The sequence below is a fragment of the Panthera onca genome, chromosome D3, assembly GCF_046562875.1.
Source record: "Panthera onca isolate mPanOnc1 chromosome D3, mPanOnc1 haplotype 2, whole genome shotgun sequence".
In the NCBI taxonomy this organism is placed as follows: Eukaryota; Metazoa; Chordata; class Mammalia; order Carnivora; family Felidae; genus Panthera; species Panthera onca.
Window position 1 is genome coordinate 7,893,396 of NC_138350.1, and position 24,386 is coordinate 7,917,781.

At 47.1% G+C, this 24,386-nt stretch overlaps 1 protein-coding gene across 10 annotated transcripts in view; it reads left to right on the forward strand.

Annotated features, from left to right (window-relative positions):
* Window positions 1-24,386, forward strand: part of CUX2 (cut like homeobox 2) — a 327,139-nt gene that overhangs the window by 218,163 nt on the left and 84,590 nt on the right. For 8 of the 10 annotated variants that reach the window (XM_060612293.3, XM_060612296.3, XM_060612292.3 and 5 more), the window contains 2 exons: window positions 2,737-2,847; window positions 6,555-6,602. The exons of 1 other annotated variant lie outside the window; for it this stretch is intronic. In XM_060612293.3, the coding sequence (XP_060468276.2) occupies window positions 6,567-6,602 (36 nt within the window). In that variant the 5' untranslated portion in view covers window positions 2,737-2,847; window positions 6,555-6,566. The remainder of the gene's footprint in view (window positions 1-2,736; window positions 2,848-6,554; window positions 6,603-24,386) is intronic. One more of the 10 variants, XM_060612290.3, reaches the window with a different exon arrangement.

Below are 24,386 nucleotides of genomic sequence, written 5' to 3' on the forward strand. Positions count from 1 at the left end.
ATCCACACCTGAACTATTAGAATTGACTGTAATTTATTTCTTAGTCCCTGCTTGAATCACCTAGTAGACACATTAATGTGCTTGTTACATGAGATAATGTATGTAAGGAGCTTAGCATGGTGCCTGACACATGTAAGCACCCAATGAATGGTAATTATGATTATTATTTACTATTATTATTGTTATTGATGATGTTGTTGGTAGTGAGCTTACCAAGGAAATGTGGCGAGAATTCAGGGTTGAACGATGAGCATGGAAGCAGGCAAAGTTGAGAAGAACATGGATATTGTTTGTTCTTCTAGGGCTCAACAGGACACCATGAGCTGGGCTTGCAGTAGGGCTGGGCCTGGGGGTTTGCCGATGTTCCTTGGCCTGGTCTTGCCTCTGCTGTGTCTGCAGTAGAGAGATTTACACCCACCAGCAGCCTAGGAGGTTGTGGTGAAGGGCCCCAGTGCAGTCACACAGCATAATTATCTGGTAGAACACGTCAAGTCATTGGACTTATCCTGCTGTGAAATTTCTTCTCAGAGCCTGGGTTTCATGTTTTAACTGAGGAGTCCAAGTCCAGCACCAACCAGGTATATTGGTTGCTGTGGTGTGGTGTGGGGAGGGGCAGTGTCCCAGAGATTAGAACACAGTGTCAGATACATGATAATCCAAAATCAAGTGATGTCAACACAAGTCACAGCTCTGCTTGTCCTACAGCAATGTAAAAATCCCATATTTGTCTTCAAGACAGATGAGAAAACCTAAAGAAAACTGAGAGCATTCTGTCCACCTGGCTGCACCACTTGGTTGGACTTTATCTACATTTGATCAGTCCTTTTCCTACAAACACAGACTTCTCTCTGGTCACTCAATATTTTGATTGTGTTTGATTGTGTTTTCTTTATTGGAAACTATGATTATTTTAAAATAATGATAAATCAGAAGTCTCCCTTTTTTCTTCTGTCACTTTGGTAGACTGTCAGAAACTGTTTCTGTTTCTGTCTCTCCTAATGATACCTTCTTTCTCACCTGACTCAAAATTCCATGAAGTGTTTGTACTGGAAGTCCCAGTGCCTTTAAGTTGATGTACCTAGTGCTGTGGCAATGGATTGACTTCAGCACCTTGGAGAGCACCGCATTTCCGATTCCTTTGCCCCTCTATTTTAATCTCTGCTTTTATGCCTTGACCTTCTCTCTTCTAGTCCCATGGTTTTCCAACGAGGTTAGACATTTCTCCAGAAATAGAAATTCCCTTGCCAATTTCTCCCTAAGGCATCATAGGCAGAGACAGTTATGCTGGGCTTAGGGTAGGCTCTCCAGCCTCCAATGGGTATGAGGTTTATGGTGCTATGGTGAACTGCTATAGAGCAGATTTACCGACTCAGACATGATATAAGACAATTACCATGCATTTCGTCTCTTACAGGGAAAAGGATTTGCAGCGGGTTAATAGTACTTTTATTTCATTATCTAATGGTAAAAGTGTTTCATTGTGTGTGCAAGATGAATGCATATTAGCGATGACAAATGGGGTCTTTCAACACGGTGCCGGGCCTCATCATACATATGTTAGATTAAAGAGTTCACCCTAGAAATACACTCTTGCATCTGCGTGTGTGTTTTTAATAAATCTGATTGCAGAAATTTATTGCATCACCGGATTTAGGAAATTATGGGGCTTGATTGCTGCAAATATAATCGGGTGATATATACAGAAATGCTCCTCGAGTTATGGTCCAGAAAAAAAGCCCATCTCGGGATGGTGCAAGAAAGCAGCAGACCACATAAACAGCATTTCTTGAATTATGCAAATGAAATCCATGACAACTCATGGTGAATTGTACTCCCCTTGTGAAACTGCCACCGTTAAAGTGAAGAAAGCGGAGAGAGGGGTGATCAAATATACATGTACGACCAGCAGACATTGTCTGTGATGTGTGTAAGCTGGGGTGGCCCCTCCTTCCATCCCTCACTCTCTTTTTTTTTCCTGAATGGTACATCCTGTAAAAACCTGGTCTGGCTCCTTCATTGCACATAAGCAGCCAAGGCACCTTCCAATCCATTTCTTCTGAATCCGGGAGTCTTCAGTGAAATATTTCTTACACTTGAAGTGAACCTTAAATGATTTACTGCAGGATACACAAAAGGTCAGCTTGCTTCTTATTGGCACCTTCATTTTTCCAAAATCTACTGAAATTAAAAAGCCATCTATATCTTAAAAGGCGTATTTATGAACCCTTAAGTGTAAGTAAGTCATAGTTGGAACAGTTCCCACCTCTGATATATGAAAGCTGTCGACAGCACTTTCTTACACTATAATATGCCCATACAATATGCCGCACTTTACTATTTTGACACGGTTTGGAGATGTTTTCTACAGTTACTGACAAGCTTATGCCATCACTCCTTTGGAAATTTAAGAGGTGGGGCAGGGGGGTTGGGGAGAGGTATAAAAAAAAATAGCTCCACCCAACTTTATGGGAGATTATTGATCTTCCGATGAGCAAAAAAAAGCTGTCCTGGATTTTTTTCAGTTACATCCCCAGTTTTGTAAATTATTCATTTGTGCCAGGAGTCAATATCCTGTCTTTTCTCAGCTTTGTAAATTAAGAAAACTTGTTCAGAATGCTGTTTTGTATGATGATTAAAAAGGAAGAGGAGGGGGAAAAATCTTTTTCTTTTCTCTCTCTCTGTCTCTCTGTCTCTCTGTCTCTCTCTCTCTCTTTTTTTTTTTTTTTATTGTTTCAGAAGGAGCTTAATTCCGTCGCTTCCGAGCTGTCTGCACGGCAGGAGGAGAGTGAACATTCTCATAAACATTTAATTGAACTCCGCCGGGAATTTAAGAAAAATGTACCTGAGGTACAGTATATTTGCCGTTATAGAATTAACTCAGTAGGAATGCAGAGTTTTCCCTGTTCAAACTATATTTTGGAAACTGTAGACATAAGTGACTAACAAGAAAAGAAGCTAATTAGCCACGAAGAAAAAATTACAGCCCCCAACCTTTGGGTGTTTCTTGCTCTAGTGGTGCTCAGCGGTGCTGTCTAAAGTGAGGGCACGTTGCTTCTCCATTGAAGTTACTCTTTCTGAGGTTCTCTAAAACATCCATCCCCCCCCCCCGCCCACATTCATATCTAGTCAAACACCTGGCCTTGACAGCAAAGACAGTGTCTCTAGGGTTCTTGATTTTATTTTACTTTTCCATTGGTGTCTGGGAGAGGACAGCTATAGGCTTCCCTACCCTCTCTGGGCCTTCCCTCAATCTCCTCTGAAACTGCCTCCCACTGACATAAACAGGCCTCATCCTCCCCCTTCACCTCTTGCCTTGTAGCTCCACCCATCTGCTCTGCCTTTCCCAGCTGACTCGAAGTGGTCCAGATAATGACAAGTCCCCTCCCCCCACCCCCCATACCATAAGGCCCCCCCAAGGGAAGAGACTAGAATGGACTTGTTTTTGTTCTTTGCAGGGGTGAATGTGTTAATTCTTTTACTTTCTCTATCAGGCCTCCTGTTGCCGCTCACATTTAAAAAAAAAAAAAAGATGGAATAAACACGATAGGAAAAATAAGGCCTTCTGATTGCATATAATGTCATCAAGGATATGACACATCAGAGCCACTATGGGAAACAGAGACCTGACTGCCCCCAAAGCCAGTTGTGCTTCTCTGTGTCCTCAGAGATTAATAGTTGACCTCTATGTCCTAACCTACTCAAGTGGCCTGGATCTTGGAGGAGGGTTGGGCAGCAGCTGGCAATTCTGGAAGTATCAGACCTGGAGATATTGATCCCAGTCTGCCTGTTAGAATCACCCAGGAGTTCTGTTGCCACCTTGCTGATGGAGGAGGGGGCCATGGAGAGATGGAGAAGAGGCAGGCCTACCCAGGAATCGGGCTACATGAGCACAGAGGGTTCAGGTCTTCTAGCTGTGAAATCTTCCTCACACAAGTCATAAGTATGTTCGGTTCTTCAAAGCAAGAAGAAGAAGTAGGCTGCAGCTAGAACCTGCCCATGGAGCGATTAGGGAAGGAATCTTAGGTTTGAGAGCTGAGGGAGGGTGCTCCAGGAGAAGGGGCAGCAATCTCAGATCCGAGTGTCTCCCATGTTGCGGCTTCAGAAGGCCAAGTCAAGTCCTTGGTTTGACTCCTGGAGCTAAGAAGGCATAGGTAATGCTGAGCATCCTTTGTTTCCCTCTAAGAACAGATAGTGGCTTATTATTTAAACTGATTTTCTGCCTAGAAAGAGGATACCAGAAGCTTCACCTCTGACTCTCCATTCTGTGGGAAGCAGAGATGAAATGGCCCTAGATCTTCCCAGCCCTACATGCTTTCTCTCCGGTCAGCACAAACCCTCCATCTCATCCTCCTCCCCGGGGGCCACATGGGAGCCCCCCGGGTGATGAGGGAAATCCAGGCCAGGTTTTAAGCCTTGGAGTTCGGCTTACATAATTTCAATACTGCATAATTATGCAATTATGTAATTAGAAGGAATAAGTTTCCATTCCTATTATAGTCGCGCCTCTGAAAATTCTCATTTTTGGAACTAGTCTCTCCTGATGGGGAGAGTCATGCCAAGGCTTTATTTAAGAACGTCATCTGGCTGGTGCCCAACTCACCTCCTGCTGGTGCCTATGCTCAGCTTCCCCCCCTAAGGGTGAAGCATACAGGACAAGGAGCTTCTAGAAATGGTCAGCATTGGCCCAAAGTTGGCCCTCAGATTTGAATCCCTTAAACTCTCTCAAGTGTGCCGACAGCTGGTTTGGGTTGTCTGTTGACCTGCATTCAGATGATAGCTGAGCCACTCGTGCACTGTGAGACTTGAGCAAGCCAGCCCCTCTCAGCGCCTTGGTCTCCCCTTCTGGAAATTCAGGGGACTGGAGAGATGGTTTCTGAGGCCCCTTCCAGCACTAATGTTTCCTGAACCTGGACCAGAGGTTTCCTACTGGTATGTTTTATTTGGTCTGTAAACTCAAGTTTTACAGTAAGTTTACCAACGTTTAACATCTCAGAAGATTTCACTCAAAACCTCAAATTTCTAGTACCTTTTGAGATTCTTTGGTAGATCTGGTCACACAGAGGCTCATGCCCACATGGCAGTCACCAGCTGGAGCTGAGCAACTGCCACCCCCATCACACAGTGCTTGAGTTCTCCCAAGATTTGCCACGGGACCTCCCAGCCTGCCTCCCTCATGTCCACTTCCCCCTGGCCTCTGTGGACATTTGAGTTCACAACCTGCGACCTAGGTTTTTGTGCATTTCCTTTTCCATGGCTCAGCCCATGCACCCCATAGTTCCTTGCGATCAAATCCGCTAGATAAATTCACATGAACTCCTGTGTGCTTCCTGAAGATCCCCAGCATGCCATCACTATATCACTGGCTCTGAGGAGCCCTGGGAAACACCCGATCAGTGAGGAGGGGTACCCAGGACCCAGAAGAGAGAGAATTTCCAGGGACAGTAGCACAACCTTATTTTGTAATTAAGGGATTTATTCTTCACCTAAACTTAAGTATCTTGTGCCCACGTCTTCCTTTCCACTTCTCCCCACTGCCCCTCTCTCCCCCACACTCTTGAGCCCTTCACATCTCCTCCTTCCATGGGAGTTTCTTGTGGGCCATGGCTGACAGCAGTCATGGAATCACCAGTGGGTCTCAGAGGAAACTGAAGCATTTAGGGTTGGAATCTTGCAACACTAGGTTCTAAAAGGCCTCCCTCTTATATCCTGGGGAGAACTCACAGGAGCCAAGCAGGGAAGACCTTGGGGCTGGGAACCTCAAGGTCGTTTGTGAAAGACAGGAAATCGGGGTCCAGAAGTAGGATGCTCCCTTCTGAAGATAGCCCACTGCCATAAAGTTTATTAAACATTCACAGAGCCCTTCCTCTGATCTGGGCACCATGGAGGTGCCCCTGCCAAGTTCCCAAAAGCTGCACATTCTGGTAAGGAGGGAGAGACAAGTACAGAAGTTATGTTGCTAAAATGCAAAGTGAAGTGTTTGCCGGAGAGGGGCAGTTGGGTGAGGGGAAGCAGAGATGGCCACCTGGAAGAGACAGCCCTGAGCAAATGCTTCAAGGACAGAGGTTTTTATGAAGAGACTTCAGTGACATGGTGCTGGGTGTGGAGAGTTGAGGCCACCTCTCCATCCCCCCCCCCCGCCAATCCCCCACTCCAAAGAGTGTCACATGATGCACCACCAATCCCCATGAGTGCTTTGCATAAAAGAGTATTCCACGATCAGATCTATTTGGGAAATGCTATTTCCTTCCCCCTCTTCCAGAAATGCACAAGGTGCATTATACTAAAGGTTCCAAAAAGTCTTTCAGGGAAGAAACTTGATGTTGGACTTTCTTTCCCAGTCTGATTTGGCTTGGCACCATGTGTGTGTGTGTATGTGTGAGTGTATCTGTGTGTAGGTGTATATATGAGAAACCCTTATGAAATCCCACAGATGCACATCCCATGGGACACATTTGGGAAATGCTGACCTAGGGGACAACAGTGCACTGCAAGCAGGGGCCATGGGGGTATCCCACCTGGCACTGTAGTGAACTCTTCGCTGATCTCTTTTTCAGGAAATCAGAGAGATGGTGGCTCCTGTATTAAAAAGCTTCCAAGCTGAGGTAAGACCCAAGGCCAATGGCATGTCACAAAAACATTCCCTGGTTCCCTCTCCTGTCCCACCTGGAATTGCCAGAGGAGGCCAGCAGCCTCTGGAAGCTTGGGAGAAACCTGCCTACCCCCATTGCAAACTCTGCCCCATTCTCTCTGGATCAGCCAATGGTGACATAGTAAGAATGGGTTCTCCATTCTGTTTGATGGGATTCCAGTGTCTGATCCCAAGAAATCTCCCTCTTCCTAGACTTTGTCCAGCCTTACACCAGCTCTGCTATACATAGTATCTGTGACCTTGAATGAACCACCTCACCTTCCAGGCTTGGTTTCCCATTTTTTTAAATCAAGAGGTTTGTCTTCAGTGACCTTTGCTGTCCCCAGGCATTCTGCTCTGCTTTGATTCTCTAAGGCAGTCTTACAGATAAGTCCAAACAGTTACCAGCCCGCCCTGAAATCCTCTCTACTGACCCACCATCTGAGTATAAAATCAACACTGTTCATGTTCTTTCCTGACAACCCATCGGACCCTGTTCCTTTGGCAGCAGCTGAGCTGTCTTCAGCCAGTTGTTTCTCTTGACTTCCTGGAGCCCTGTGATGAGGCCAAACCTCCTCCATTTCTCCTCTTGACTTGACTTTGTGACCAGGATTCTGAGAACGTCCACTCGTCCTGCTGGCAAGGGAGGCGGGCTAGGAAGAGAATGGAATTACACTGAGGCAGGGTAGTGGAAGGGGAAGTTGTTTGTCAAATGTTCCATCTTTAGGGGGCTCTTCTCAGTCTCCCCTGGATTTAGGCAGGACCTTGGAGGGGCTGGCCCTTCTCAGAACTCTCCGATGGTGATGTATTTTAAGTCTGTCATCCACCAAGCGCCACATTACTTTAAATCTGTCTCTTTGGAACCGCGTAAGCGCATAAGGCAATATTAAAGTAAACAATAACTGGATTTACACAAATGTCGCTGATTTCCATATTTTTCATCCCTTCATTTTATTACTGAGTTGACTGATGTGCTTATTTATTTATAGGGCCATCCAGTATTGATTCATTTGGTTGTGAGGTGCCTGAGCTGAAGGGGGAAAAACAAACCAGAAAGAAGACCAATAATGTTGGGAATTTGTTGTCATGGCTTTGTGTTTTTTTAAAAAAAGAGGTTCCCATCTGCCAAGCCCTGGTCCCATGAGGGATGCTCAGCACACAAGACCTCTCAGGCAGCTGATTCCTCTGCCCAGCCTGAAGACAGGCACTGAGCAGCGCTTTTTCAGCTGTTCCCTTGCTTGGGCTGTGGGCGGAGCTTCTCTTAGCCACTTAGAGCCTCAGTTTCCCTATCTGTTCATGGGAATAAAGACACTCCAGCCGTTTTTGTGTTGTTTTATGGACTAACTGAGATATATTGCAGGGAAGGGTTTTAATGTAATGCCTGGCACATAGAAAGCTACTGGGCGATAAAGAGCAGACTCTGGAGCCAACCTGGGTTTGAACCCTACCTCTGCCAGTTCCTCACTGTTTGACCTTATGCAGGTTACTTAACCTCTCAGTGCTTTTGTTTCCTTATCTGTAAAACTGGGTAATAATTGTACCTCCTTCATAGGGTTGTGATTGAGGAAGAGCAAAGTTAATGCCCATGGAGTGCTTAGAACATTGCCTTATGTTGATAGTCCTGGTTATTTTATTATTCCTGTTATCAGTCACCTCCAGTACAGGTTTATTTGGCCTCTGCTATGCATGGGCTGGAATCTGCCTCTTTCCCAAGTGGGTGTTCAAGGCTTTTTTCCGGAAGAAGGGGGCTTTCTGTCCCTGTAGGAAGCAGGTGTGACTTACATCATTTTTTCCATAGGAGAAAGAGTTCAGTATTTCGTTTGGGTGATGATCCAGAAAACAATCAGTGCAGTATGGCAGAAAGCATGTACAAATCAGACTGAGGCAGGCCTAGCTTCAATCTCAGCACTGCTGCTTACCTAGCTGTGTGGCTAGGGAGAGGTTCCTTAACCTCTCTGAGCTGCAGCTTTCCTCCTCTGGCAAATGGAAGTTAATAGTAAAGATTCAAAGAACTAAGGGTGGAGGCAGTTGACACAGCGCCTGGTACACTGTTGGTACTCAGTAACTTACAGAGGGAGAGAAGGTTTTAGTTGGTCCAAAAGGGAAGACAAAGCTGAATTCTCATTTCCAAATTCATGTGGCATGTTGAATTCACACTGTTTTAATAGCTGAGGATCTCCAAATAACTTCGTTAATTTTCTTAAGAGGGCTTTCCATCGTCCCTTTAATGTACCAAAAAGACTACATTTATCTGGAGTTTTATTCTTGAAACCCCTGCTTTCCTCATGATATTGACTAATCCATTGCAGCCGCCATGTCCCTCCCTACGCCTCCGGGGAGAAACGCCGCCAGAGAAAGGTGTTAATAAAAAGCATCTTCGTCTTCGTCCAGAACAAACTGCTCATGCACAAGCCGTTCATAATCCAAATTTGATTTTCATTTTAATTTTTTTAATGAGGGTTCATCCTTTATGCCACTTCCCTCTCCAGATCCACCAGGCTCCAGGCTCAGAGCAGAGAATTCCCAAGAGGGCATTAATCACCTCCCAGGAATATTCCCTGAGGCAAACACCATCTCAAGTCACATAAAGTAGCCCATAAAACGCCGGGGCTGAATATTCCTTCTTTCCCAGTATGGGCCTCTTGTTGAAATATAACATGTTCAACTTCATTCTTTAATTTCATTTCACCAGCCCTGGTATATACTGAATCTGGGCATCCTTTTTATCTTTTTATTCTGTATATGTGTGGGCTTTTTTTTTTCTTTTTTCTTTTTTCTTTTTTCTTTTTCTTTTTCTTTTTCTTTTGTGTGTGTGTGTGTGTGTGCGCGCGTATGCGTGTGCTGGTGGGAGGGGTGCAGAGAGGAAGTGAATTTGCCCTGCTGTGAATCAAGGAAGCTTTTTCTCTCTGCCTTGATTGCTTAAAGGACAGTCTTGATTCCCCCTGCTCAGGGAAACAAAGACAGCCAGAGAAGGTGGCTTAATGGAGACAGCTTGAAATGGCCAAAGTTTGAATATCCTTGCGCTCAGAGAAAAGAGCAAGACGAAAGCCCCGCTAATTACAAAAGTTGCTTTATGAAAGATAATTCAAAGCAATAATTTAGCAAACATAATCAAGTCGCACAGATGGGGTTGTTGATGGATGGATTGCAACATGCAATTAGCAGCTCTCGCAGTTACATATCATTAACCCTCCGAGCACAAAAATTATTTTCTCATTATTAGTTGAAAAGGTAAAATTAAGCTGACTAGACAGTAAAGGAACAAACTACAATTAATTACCTTCATTTATTACAGTCATTATTTTAAACTTATTTTTACTTGGAGAGAGAGATGAAAACATCTAAATTAAAAGTTTTGTTATGCTAAACCAGAGGTGAAACTTTTCTAAGGAGTGTGTGTACTGGCCCGGCCAGGAAGATGGCAGGGCCACTGTGAGATTTTTTTCTCTCTGCTTCCTTCTTCTTCCACCAGGAAGGACATGTAGCCTGAATGATGGAAAACCCTTTGGTTGAGTTGGAACAGACACATTAACCTGGGCCTGATGGAAACACTTCAGTTTGGGAACCACGGGGGCTGATGCAGAGCCTCTAATCTCCAGGGGAGACAGGAGAGCATGGCCATCAGACGTCCAGGGTCTGAGTTCCACCTGAACACTGACAAACTTATGTGACTTTGGCCAAGTGACTTCATGTCTCCGAGCCACTGTTTCCTGCACTGTGACAGCTCATAGGATTGCATGAGGTTCAGTGAAATCCTCTGTCAGGTGGCTGGCGAGTCTGATTCCCATTGTGGTGGTTGTGTTTGGTGGCATGGGGCCAAGATAGTCTCTCTCTGTTCTGTCAAGGTCTGAGGGAGCTCGTGTGGCATGACCCCCTTCTAGGAGCTTAGAAACGAGACCAAGGTGCCACTTGTGAGAGACATATTCATCATCTGTTGAGTCCATGCAATCATGTGTTCACTCAACAAACCTTTACTGAAGCCCTACTGCATTCCAGGTGGTATTCTAGATGCTGGGCCTAGTGAGGGTCATGACCTCGCAGTTAACTAGACACCTGTTGATGTGGGGGAGGGCAAGTATTTGTGCAAGCCCCAGAAGGGCCTCCTTTCTGCTTGGAACCTTGCAGGTCCACTTAACAGATACTTGTGAAGCACCTACTATGTGCCAGGCTCCAAGTGAAAGCTGTGGAAGGCCCAAAGATGGTGAGACACCATCTATGCCCTCAAGGAATGTCACTAGGAATTCGGTCCCTATGATTGAAATAATGTCCAGGAGTCATGTCAAGAGCTCACGGGAGGCCTCTTAGTTTCCTCTTAGAACTTCTGCTTCTTTTCTGAGCTTCACGTTCACACTCATCCCCTGCATAAGTGCAATGTGTCTGGCATTACCCCCTCAAGAAGTGGAGCCTGTGTCTTCATTCTTTGAGTCTGGGCCTGTGTCCACTTCAGTCACTAGAATGTGGTGGAGGTGACCCTCTTCCAGTACCAGCTGGAGGTCTTCGCTGGACTGGTGATTCTGCCTCCCGCGGCTTGCAGCCCAACCTTCATGTAAGAAGTGTGACTTGCCCGAGACCACTCTGCTGTGAGAAGCCCACCCTGTACAGAGGGGGCCTGGGGGATGACGCTCCACGCGGATGAGAGGGGCTAGGAGCACTAAGGTACCAGGCGTGAGTCAGGGAGCCACGCTGGCCGTCCAGCCCGGTGGAGCCATCAGGCCAGTGCGGCTGAGCTGCCATCTGGCTGTGGACTGCCTGAGAAATAACAAGAGAACTGCCCAGCTGAGCCCCATCAGCCCACAGAGCCATGAGAGACAATAAGAAGCCATTGTTTTGAGCCACACCATTTTGGGGCAGCTGGTTACACAGCAACAGATCACCAGAACAGCCAGCATCTGCAGACTGCCAGTTCTTTCCCTCCTTCCCCTGATCCTCAGCTCCCTTCTCCCTCTCTCCTCTCCCCTCCTTCTCTCTTGACCTTCTCCCTTTTCTCCTCCACCTCAGCTCCCTTCTCTCAGCCTTTTGTCAGATTTCCGCTCTCTCCAGACATCTTCCCCCAGCACCAAGTTCTTAGGCCTTCATCCCTTCCGAGTGCGGCCATCTCCCCTCACTCCAGAGGGAGAGTGCTGGGTGCTCCTGGAGCAGAAGCCGGGGCACACAGAAGGCACACTGCCTGCTCAGCTTCGGGCCTGGCATTGCCCTGCAGGTGCCAGGGGGGAGTGTCAACAGTTTGGATGATTTCGTCTCTTCTCCTTGTGTTTCTTCTGATGGGATTGGGGCACAACTCTGAGACAAACCCCAATGGCTAAAGGTCAGAGCAGATGGAAGGTCTGTTTGCAGAGGAGCAGAAAGGTAGTGGTGAAACAGGGGTTTGCAAGGAAGCAAAAGGTGGAGTCTCACTGCCTCCCCTGTAGGCCATTTAGGTGGCAAAGCAAAGCTCGGTGCCCCCCAGCTTGACAGCTCCACCTCGGTGAGTGTTTGTTAGCTGAGTTGATGACTCAACCAGTCAGCCAACCAACCAACAAATGGATATGTTTAACTCTAGTCCAGTTAGATGTCCTCCACTGTGCCATCTGTCAAATGGGATGGGGACACTTTTCCCCCTGGTTCACATGGGTTTCGGGCGTGCCACCATGGTTGGAGATGTAAGATATCATAACCTGCTGTAGTTCGAAGCCTTACAGACACTTCCCTGCAGACTTCACCCAGCCAAAGGTGCCCAACACTCTCTACCCTGAGTGCCTCTCACTTTCGTGATGGGCAGAGAGCTGGGAATTCTCTTCTTTTGACCACATCCGCCTACCAGGATCTTGTGATTGATCAGACCCAGGCCAGGATGCCCACAGTGCCCCTTCCTGATCTGGGTATCACTAAGCCTCATTGCCCACTGTTGTCAGTAAGCAGCCAGGCTTGGCACCGAAGGTGGGCCTTGCCTTTGTTAGAGAAGCCTCCCGAGGTGACTTTTATTGCATGCTACTATATACTGCATACTTTCTAATGGTTATATCATGTGTTTTTCATAAGATTTCTAATCAGGGAGAGGTTCTGTGATTAGTCCCTTTTACAGATGAGGAAACTGAGGCACAGAGAGGAGAGGACCAGCATTTCATCTAGAGCCCAAGTCTGTACCTGAGGCAGGGAAAGAAGCTAGGGGGCATGGATTCAGGCCCAGGAGGGTGGTGTGGGATCAGAAAAGTCCTTAGGGCAGAAACCCAAGGCCAGTGGGCCCCAGCATTATCTGGCCCCTGCCTGCCACTCACCTCGAGCAGCAGGCAGCCTAACTTGTTCCTAGCTCAGAGTGTTTGTACTCGCTATTCCCTCTGCCTGGAATGCTCTCCCTGGACCATCTTTTTGCCCGATTCACTCCTTTCAAGTGTCAGATCCTCAGGGAATAAGGAAGCCCTCCCTGACCAACCCTGCACCCTGGTCAGTCTTGGACACCACCCCTCCCACCCCTGCCACCTTTCACAGCACAGCCCTTGTACTTGTCCACCATGACACTTAGCATAAGTCATCTTTACAGGCACCAGATCATTCAAGGCCTTGGGGCTACTTTAAGGGCTTTGGCTGTGACTCTGAATTAGGTGAGAGCCATAGGAGACTTTATAGTAGAGCGGGGACCAGGTCTGACTCAGGTTTCAGTAGGATCCCTCCAACTGCTAATCAGATGGCATGGAGGTACGGTGACTGAGAGGAGGGGGCTGTACCCCTCTTACACCACCTCCATCCAGTGCCCAGAGCCTGAGGTCATCATTGGCTTTGACATTGTCTGTTCCAGCCCTGAACACTGGGGATCATTTTTCCCTCCCAGGCAGTCATGGGCAAGGAAGGGAGTCCTAACCCAGGACAAGATTCTGAACAGGTCAATCTGTGTTCCTGCAGGCAAGCTGCCTGAGAAAGACATGGAGGGGGACCTCACAGTTCAGATCACCTGAGACAAACATATGTCTTCCTACCTAGGCCACAACCCCCCAGCCCTACATGCCATGTCCTAATTTGGTCCCTGTGCTCCCCTTTGTTTTGCACGTGCCTACAGGACTCCTGCCATTCCCTTTGAGCTGAAGTTTAATTTCAGGGCCCTTTTTTTTCTTTTTGCCTTTTTACATTATTTGCTCGTCCAGCTATTTTTGATGTCTTAACTCTCTTGCTCCCCAAACTACCCTTTCTCAGTGGCTCCCAGCACTGTCATGACCATCCTTTGTAAGTGAGGCCTCCTTAGGGTGACAACTGACATTAGACACATGTAGTCCTGACCAGCCAGTAAGACCAGGAAGAAATTGCCTTGCTGACCAGAAGGACCCACGGGAAAGACAAGCACTGGGGACAAGCATAGGTTCTAGAGCCAGGTTGGCGCTGGCTTGCATCCTAGCTCTCTGCTTCCTGGCTGTGTGACCCTGGGCAAGTCACTAAATCTCTCTGGGCCTTGGTTTTCTTGTTTTCTAAGTGGAGATAATAATAGTACCCACCTCATAGGGTGCATATGAGGATTAATTGAGTCAATACATGAAAAACCCCAGGAGCAAAGCCCAGCATATGTAGTGAGTGCTCCTTGAACTTAAGTTGGCATTTCAAGTGGACGAGTTGAGACTTGTCTCATCACATTTATTCCTCCCACAAGCCTCATGAGTAGGCTTCTGGTCTCACCCATTTCTCGGGTGAGGTAACTGAGACTCAGCAGCCAGCATGTGGTGGTGAATAGCTTAGTCTGGATTTTTAGCCAGCAAAGCTTTTGAGCCTTTAGTAAAGCCTCTCACGTTTCACTGCCTCTCAGCGACACAGTGAGAGAGGTGCTGCTGGTATCGTCCCCTCTTACAGGTGAGAAATTGGGTCTCAGAGAGGTTGGCCGCCGGTCTAAGCTCACACAGCTCTTCACCAACAGAGCCGAGTCTGGAAGATGGAAACCTCAGTTTGGAGGGCTAAACAGAGGCATGGCGGTACTGGAAACACCGAGGATGTGGACTCTAGATTGAGGGCCAGAATTGGACACTTGCAGGTGGTTAGGGCTGGGGAGGACCTCATCACTCAGCCGGATGCAGGCCTTTCAGATGTGACTTTGCTGAGCTTTTTCAGACAGAATCCACCAGGGAAGCTCAGCCCATAAAGGGAGCTGGGATTCAAACCCAGGTCTGCACACTCAGCCCAGAACTTGGCATATAGAAGTGGCTCTGTAAACAGGGTGTCGCTCGCAAGATGCAATGAGAGGGACTTCTGTCCCTCCCACTGCCCCCAGCTTGCACGTGTACACACACTCTCCCTACTCCCTCCTCTTTGATGACTTAATAACTTTGATGGCACAAGTCTCCTTGGCTTCCATAATGAGTCTTGCCCCTTTGGTTTTACCCTGACCAGCTTGGGGTAAAACTTAGAATGAGCTGAACATCCTTCTGAATTTAATATTAAGAACGCACCAAAGCATCATTGAGCCTGTCACGCTGCATTACAACCAAATTAAGAACCAGCAGCGATCCTCTTTCATTCGGTATCATATGCCTTATAAAGTAAATTATTAATGCTTTTTTCCCCCCAGTTAAGCAGTTATTTGCAGTTGTTCCGGGTATTTCTCATTAGAAATAACATCATCTAAAGAACGATATTGATTGATTTTTTTTAATCTTGGAATCATGGACGTGAACCACATATTTATATGACATTCCCTTTAACTAGAATTCTCATGCTTTATTTTTATATTATTGATCTTTTTGACACGAATTGCTTTTTGGCCTTGTGTGAACGTTGTAAGCTTTCCGCCTGCAGAGGAATGGGTCGGCGTCTGGGCCAGGCTGGGAAGAGTGATCGCTCCAGCGGTGTGGCGGTAACATTCCCGCACATTTAACAACAATTAGTCTATGCTGACGCCATGGTAGGCTTTCTTGTATGAAAATTTACAAGCCTTTTAATGGACTGCATTATGGAAGGCCATGCGGGGCCAGTCGGCGGGGAGGTGAGGCCGCCAGGCGCGCATCCATCTCGTGGCGCTGTCAGCCAAGTGTCTGTTAGCGCTCATGTCTGCCTGGGGGTGGCAGGGAGCAAAGCAGAAGCTACCGCAGCCGCTAGCCCACAACACCAGCAGTCACTCCTGCGTCCATCCAGTAGATCTTTGTTGAGCACCTACTATGTGCCAGGCATGGATGGTGCAAGATGCCGGGGCTGAGGTGGTGAGCATTCTTATTCACTCATGTTCAGAATACAGTTGAGCACCTGCTGTCTGCCAGGAACAATGCTAAGCACGCACAGTGAGAGGGTGAACACAAATTACTTATTCATCAGGCGCCCTTGGTGGAGTGGAAATGACATAAGCCTAGATTTGCACCTGGGTTCAAATCCCAGCTCTGTCCTTTGGCGCGGTTTTTAGTTTCCCTGACTGTAAAATAGGGATGGTAACAGTCCCCACCCCCAGGGAGGCTGGGAGGATCCATGCAGATAAAGAGCTTGATGTGGGGTAAACCTCCCAGAGGCGGGACTGTAGAATCATGATCATTTAGTGTTGTTGCCCTTTACTCTCCAGCCAGCAGTCCCTAGAACACCTATGCACACCCCTGCTTCCCTTTTCAGTTCCACTGAGACCTTCACTCTACAGCAGACACTTATTTGGCACTTGTTGTGTACCAGGGGGGGTGCCAGGCTCTAGAGATACGGCAGTGAGCACCCCGGGTTCTGTTCCTCATGACACTCACGGCCTAGTGGGAGAGACAGACAGATGGGCACACACCCCTTGGTGCCGCTGACAGTCACGGCTGTGATTGAGTTTCACATGACCAGGATGTGGAATGGGAGAGATTAAACTAGCCCACTCATTCCCTCATTCAAAAACTATTTTCTGAGCGTCTGCTATGTGCAGACCCTGTTCGGGGCCCTCGGGACACTACAGGTTACAAGAGAGACAGGGCCTGTGTCCCTGGGGAACTCAGAGTACATTGGGGCACAAGGCACATTTGCATCGTACACATAAATTACTTGAAAGGCAACATAGTGCAGTGGTTAAGAGCACAGTTCTGGAGCCAGACAGCCTGGGTTCAAACCTCTGCTCTGCGGCTTGCTAATTGTATGACCTGGGGCAAGTTATTTTTCTCTCTGTGCACCTTGATTCCTTCATCTGTAAATGGGACTCTTTATAGTCCCTATCTTACAAGGTAAGTGTGAGGATCAATTGAAGTTATAGATGGAAAGGTTTAAAATAATGGTGCAAAGAAAGTGGAGATGGGTATCAGAGGCTAAGCCCTGACCGTGGTTATGGCGACGAGTCTGATTCTGATTCTAAAATCATCCAGCAGTGTATTAACTAACTACAGACATGCTGAATGCTGCCAAGGCAAAATGCAGTTGCACCCAAAAGGCCCCATGCTTGCCTTCCCTTTGTTCTAGCTCAGAGGCCTGAACTGCATGACCCCCTAGGGTTATTATTACCATGGTGGGGCCCTTGAAGTGCCATCCCCAAGTTTAGGTACTACAGCAGGAACATTCCTGGATGGGAGTGTCCTCTGTGAGGTGAGCCCTGCAGGAGGCCCTCATCACAGTATCACAGTCAGCCCTCCTTTTGCCCTGAGTGGCAGGAATGAGGCCCAGAGAGGGTAAGAAACCCCCCTAGGGTCACACAGCCAAGAAAAGGACCCGGATGCATTTTCAGGTCCATGTAATCCCCATACCTAGAGTGGCCTCAGTCAGGCAGCTAATGAAAGCAAAAGCACTGGATTTGGAGTCTCGAAAAACTGGGTCCAAGCCCCACCACTGCCTCTTGGCTGTGGGGCCTTGGGCAGGTCACTTCACCAGCCTCAGGCTCTTGCCCTGTAAAATGGGTTCTTATAATGCCCACCTTGTTTGTTCGGGGGGAAGGTGGGAGAGACAGGCAGATCACCACATAGTCACCAAGCATAAAGGAAACCGTTTCCTCTAAGTAACTGGCAGCATCCTTCCATCTAAGGCTTTGCTATTTAAAGTGTGGTCCATGGACCAGCAGCATCTGCATCACCTGGGTAGAAATGCAGTCTTGGCCTCCCAACATCCTGCCCCAGATCTCCTGAATCAGAATCTGCAGTTGAACAAGGTGCTTTAGTGTGATTTGCATGCACACTGAAGTTTGAGATGTTCAACCTTAGATCAGCCCAATGGCTTTCAACCCTGACTGCCCAGAGGGATCTCCTGAGGGCTTTAAAAAAAAAAAAAAAAAACACTGAGACCTGGGTCTCACCCCAGAGAGGCCAGCATTCTTGGTCTGGTATGAGGCTTGGGCATCAGGATTTTAAAAGCTTCTGCTGGAATTCTAGCGTTTGAGGAGTTCTGCCCTAGAAGCTTACCATCTACTGGAGAAGCCAGACACATGGAAATAACCAGTGGTGTGCTGATAAATGCTGAACAACAGGCGGGGGCGGGGGTGGGGGTGGGGGTGGGAGGTATCTGGATCCTCTCCCGCTTTCCATGGTGTAAATACTTCCACGGTGGCCAATTTCAAGCTGCCAACATGGAATTGGGAAGACACGCACAGTGGCACTCATGTAGTATCTCACCACGCAGATGTAATAGATGTAAGGAACTCAGAGCACAGAGAGTAGTGAAATGTAATCAAATAATTAGGAAGTCGTGAGTGCTGAATATGTATTTCCTTTCTTCCCCCACTTTTTTTTGGCAAAATACATGTAACTTCAAGTTTATACCGTCTGAACCATTTTTAAGTGTACAGTTCAGTGGCATTAAGTACGTTCACACTGTTGTGTAACCATCACCACCATCCATTTCCGTAACTTTTTTCATCCTCCCAAACTAAAACTCCATACCCATTAAAACAATAACTCCCCATTCCCCACCCCTGGCAACCACCATTCTTGTTTCTGAATCTCATTTTGGCTACCCTGAGTAATTTATAGAAGTGGAACCATGCAGTTGTTGTAGACTTTCTGTGGCTGGCTAATTTCGTTCAGCGTAACGTCCTCAAGATTCTTCCATTTGTGGTATCATTATTTTTAATATAAATTATTTATTATAATTGTAGGTTCATTTGATTTAATTTTTAATAATGGCTATGTTTAACAACCAGCTTGCAAAATTCCTGAAAATTTAGCAATCGGCTTTTGCAAGCTGCTACAGGCAGCCCCTAGCACACCACTAGAAATAATCCTTGTACCACGTGAGAACAGAGTCACAAATGGCAGGCTTTAGAGGTCAGCAAACTATGGCCCTTGGGCCACAGCCTGTTTTTATAAATAAAGTTCTGTAGGAACACAGCTATGCTCATTCATTTATATGTTGTCTGTAGCTGCTTTCCTATCACAACAGCAGAGTTCAGTAATTGCAACGAACCTGCAAAGCCAAAAATATTTATTATCTGGCCCTTTGCTGGAGTAGTTTGCTGACCCCTGCTTTTAGGTGTACAGGGTGTAGAAGAGAGTAAATTGACTTATTCATTTATTTAGTCGGCAAATATTTACAGAGCACCTTCTGTGTGCCAGGCACTGTTCCAGGCACAGGTGCAAAGAAGACAAAGTCCATCCCTCCCAGAGGTGACCTTCTGAGGGAAGACAGACATAATTCAGGTACTCACACAACAAGTAAATATAGTATGATTACCATCTGCAGAAGGAGCTGTGACAAGGAACTTCATGGGGCTATGAGAGCATCCTGGGATGTCAGGGAGGGCTTCCAGGAGGAAATGAATTATGAACTAAAGCAAGAGTAGGAATGTTAAGATGTGGCTAAAACTCTAGGAAAGGAGGAATGGTATTCCAGGTAAAAGGAACAGTATGTGCAAATGCCCTGAGGCAGGAAGGAAGTGAGACTTTCGTGGGCTAAAAGCCAGGGAGAAGTATCCTAAGTGCCCAGGCCCTCACCTGTGCCCTGGCCTCTGTCACCCCCAGATTCACCCTGCCAAGCACATCATCACCTTGAACCAGGCTCACCCTGGCACACTGGCACCCATTACCTCCCCACCCTCAAAGGCCACTTCCTAAAGTCTCCTCTCTTTCCACTCTCCTGGCCCTAGAGCCCACACTACAACAGACAAAGGTCTCTCATTTATTTCTCCTCTGAGGTTTATAAACTCCTGCCCTGTAATAAAATTATTCCCAGCACAAGCACAAAATAATAACAATTAAAATGCATAAAATCAAATATTCGTAGAGACCAGCAAAGATTAAGATTATCCAAATCCTATGTCCCAGAACCAAGCAGGGACCCTGCCCTGAGACCCAGGGACTGAGACACAGAGATGAGGCCAGGGGGCAGGAGGATATTTCCATTGATTGAGCACCTACTGGGTGCCACACTCAAGGCTGGTTGTCTGATATCTGGGATGTTGTGGAGTACTCTAGAGAATTCTAAAATAGAGATGATTGCATTTCTTTTATAAGGAGGAGACTGACACTCAGAGGTTGAGACATCATGATCACCTAGCCACCAAGTAGAAGAGCTGGAATTTGAACCCAAGTGTGTCTGCATGAGTCCTCGTGGGCTCATTCCTGCAGCAACATGGAACACAGTTGGAGGGTCTTTCTCACTCACATCACAATCTAGTGCTGGTGGATGGGGGATGGGGACTGTTCAGTACAGTCATTCAGGGATCCAGACATGTCATGTCGTCTGGCTCTGCCCTCCACTGTGTCCTGGAGTCCCCTTCATTTGGTTGATACACAGGCGGGGGTGGAGAAAACATGGCGGGTCTCAGGTCCTGTTTTCAAGGTCCAGACCTGGAAGGGGCCACATTATTTTTGCCCACATTCCTTTGGCCGGAACTCAATTATAACACTATATCCAATTTCAAGGGAGGCTGAAAATAGAGTCTACCATTGTGTGCCTAAGGCGGGGAGAAAAACCCAGGATTATGTGAGCATATAACTCTGCTGCACTGTGGACTCCCTGCTTGATGGAGCACCTCCCTCATTAGCTGTTGGCAAACAGGATGGAGCCCAGAAAACAGCTTTGTACACAGTAGGCCCATACGTTTTGGACAGATGAGCAGAAGATGGAATTCATGGGCCTGCCAAATCCAGGGGTGCAGCAAATCAAGAGCAAGGAAGCATTTTAATGGTTTGTCCGGTGTTATATCCTACCGTGCATCCTGTTCTGTGCTGGACTGGCTAAGGAAAGAAGTGAGCTCTGTCCAACAAGAAGGCCAGGTCACCCGTTAGCAGCCCACATTCACTGTTCACTAAGAAATAAAGCAACTGTGAAGTAGGAGGAAAACGTCCTACATGTGCCATGGAGAAAGTGATTATTTTGTAGGCAGGCAATAGAGAAGACTTCCCAGAGGAGGTGAGGTCCCCGCTCAGGTTAGGAAGATGGATAGAATGGAACACGGAGGATAAGATGTGGCGGTAAGAGCACAGGCCTTGGCATCAGGCAGATTTGGGTTTGAACCCCAGTTTGGTCACTGGAGAGGTGAGCTTGGGCACGTCACTTACCCTCATTCCAAGCTTCAGTTTCTTTATCAATAAAATGGTGCCAACTGTACAGGTTTGTCATGAGGTTTAAATGAGATGGTTGCTTAGCTAAGTGCATAGCACACAGAAAGCTTAAAATGAAGAGTAATCATTCCTCAAAGGCTGTTGAGCAGGCAATGCCACTAAGCCTATCTGGAGCTACAATATGCGGAGACTGGAGGAGAAGACAAGGCTAGGAAACACATTTGGGTGTGACAGATGGGCCCTGAATGCCAAGCTGAGTCTGTGCTTTGTTTCATGGGCAGAGGAGGTGCCACAGAGTCCCTTTTGGTATATAAGGACAGCAGCACCAGAAGCCTTTTCTAGAAAGACCCCTCTAGAGGTGTGTGAGGTAGAGAGGGTTGATTCAAGAGTCTAGATTTGGGGCATTTGAGACATAAAACAATAATGGTGTCCTGGCCTGAGGCAGGGGCAGGAAAGTGGCAAAGACAAGCCTGGTGTGAAAGAGCTTGGAAGTGGGGCCCAGTCTTGATGCGACAGATGGAGATAGAAGCTCTGGAGGGCAACAGGGTGTGACCCCCATTAGAGAAAGAGGTGGAGGCAGAGCTGGTTTTGGGATCTTGGGAAAACAAGCCCCGTTGGTTTGAACACCCAGCTTCTAGGAGCCAGGGACCTCTGGACTCAACCCCAGCTCTGCCTCTCACCAGCGGTGTGATCTTGAGCAGGTGACCTGCCCTCCCATGCCTCATCTCCTTCACCTGGAAAATGAGGATAATATTTGTCCCTCCCTAAAAGGGTTGTTGCCAGAGGATTCCATAAGACTATGCCTAGCACATGGTAGGTGTTCAACAAATGGTCCCTGTTCTCCCCATCATTTTTCCTATTGAGTCAGACCAAAAACTGGATTAAGAAAGGATGGATGCTGGACCAGCAGGTTCCTCAGAAACTCTGCAGGCTGTGAGGATACTATTGCTAATAACAACATCAGTAACCACAGCAGCTGCCAAACCCCCCTATGTGCTCAGTATGTGCCAGACATTCTTCTAGACTCTCTACAAGTACTGGCCTTTAACATCATTGCTACAACCCTCTGGGATAGAGATTGTTTTGTGCCTGTTGTAGAGATGAGCATACTGAGGCATGAAGTCTAAACAGCTAGGAGGTTGGGTGAACAGCCCAGGAGCTTCAGTTTATGAAGATCAGATCTTTCTGGGAGGTGTACTCCAGACACCAGTCCCAGCTATTAACCCCTTGCCCTGGGGTGAGACAGGGAGAGAGAGCATCTCAAAGAAGACAAAGGATTAGAGGTTGCAGCCTGATTGATATTGGTTCAAGAGAAATGCCCAGATTTTATTTTATGGTCTACTTAATTGTGTGAGACCTGGATTCACATTCTGATCTTCCACTTGACTAGCATCTTTTTTTAATGTTTATTTATTTTGAGAGAGAGAAGGAGAGAGAGAGAGAAAACGAGTGGGAGAAGAGCAGAGAGAGAAGGAGAGAGAGAATCCCAAGTAGTCTCTGTGCTGTCAGCACAGAGCCCAACACAGGGCTCAATCCCATGAATCATGAGATCATGACTTGAGCCAAAAATTGAGAGTCGGATGCCTAACCAATTGACCCAGGCACCCCTAGCGTCTTTTTTTTTTTTAATATTTTTTTATTTTTGAGAGAGAGAGAGAGCACAAGCGGGGGAGGGACAGAGAGACGGTGACACAGAATCCAAAGCAGGCTCCAGGCTCTGAGCTGTCGGCACAGAGCCCAACGTGGGGCTCAAACCCATGAACTGTGAGATCATGACCTGAGCCGAAGTTGGATGTTCAACCGACTGAGCCACCCAGGTGCCCCACCCCTAGCATCTTTGAGTTATAAAAAGTGTTTTAAATCTCTGTGCTTTAATTTTCTTTCCTATAATAATTGCGAAGATAATTGACAAATAATAATTGCCAAAAAAAAAAAACCAAACATTGCCTTGTAAAAGCAGCAAAACCTTTCCATCATCCAAGACAAGGAAAGGTCATTGTGTTCATTCCTGTCTTCCTGACAGCTTGACTCTGAGTTATCCTGGACAGAGAGCTGTTGTGCAGGGCTTCTGAGCCTTTGCACATTCTGTTCCCTTCTCCCAGAATGCTTTTCCTCCATAAGCTCCCAGGCAAATCCCTGCTTGTCCTTCAAGGCTCCACCCAAATGTGACCTTGGCTGTGAGACTTTCTGGTCCTCCAGGTCCCTATCTTCACCTGTGTCCCCTAGGCCGTTCTGCCACCCCCTCTGGATAGGCCTCTTTCATTAGACAGGGATGTGGTTTTGACATCTCTGTCTCTTCCAGAAAGGAGGTATCACAGAATCCAGCTCCATTGTTTTCCAGATTAATTTACCCAGTGCTCTCTGCCAGCAGCCCAGGTGAGCTCTTGAGAAGGCAGACACGTGACAGGCCTCTCTGCTTATAACCCTCCAGTAACTTCCAGGGAACCTGGAATGAAATCCAGACCTCTGACCACCACCAGTGAGGCCCTCTGCCACTCATCCTGTAGCTTCTCTCTCATCCGGTCCCCTTCCCTCTTTGCATCCTTTACGCACTTTCTTGAAAGCATGCTCTCTCCACCTCAAGGCCTTTGCACCTGCTCTTCCCTCTGCCTGATGCTCTCTCCCCACCTATTTTGTCTGCTTAATGCAGGGGCTCTCAACCTCAGCACATCTGACATTTGGGGCCAGATAATTCTGTGTTGCGAGGGCTGTCCCCTGCATTGTAGACTGTTGAGTAGTAGCCCTGACCTCCACCTATTTGATGCCAGTAGTATCCCTCTCCTCAGGTGGACAGCCAGAAGTGTTTCCAGACAGTGTCCCCTGAAGGGCACAATTGCTGAGAACCACTGACATAAGGCCTACACGTCTTTCAGATTGCTGTTCAAATGTCACTTTCTCAGGAGAGGCTCTGTGACTTCCCAAATTTAATCAAGCCTCCTTATTACATACGCTCATGGCATCCTACATAATATTTAGCCTGACTTATAATTATATATTTATTTGTCTATTCAAATAATGCTTGTCCCTCCCTAACCAAAGGAAAGAGAGTGCACTCTGTAGACTATTTTGTTCCCAGGTCCAACACAGAGCCTGACACACAATGGTTGCCACATAAGTATTTATTACATGAATGTTGACATATAGTAATATTGGCAAACATTGCTATGGTGGTTTCCATGTTCCAGGCAGCATTCTAAGCACTTTACAGATACCAGTTCATTATTCCTCATGACCACCTATGGGGCAGATGCTATCAAAATTTTACAAATGAGAGGAATGAGGCACAGAGAGGTTAGGTAACTTGCCCAAGGTCACACTGCTCATCAGAGGCAGAAACAAGATTTGCACCCAGGCAGTCTGACTCCAGAGTCATT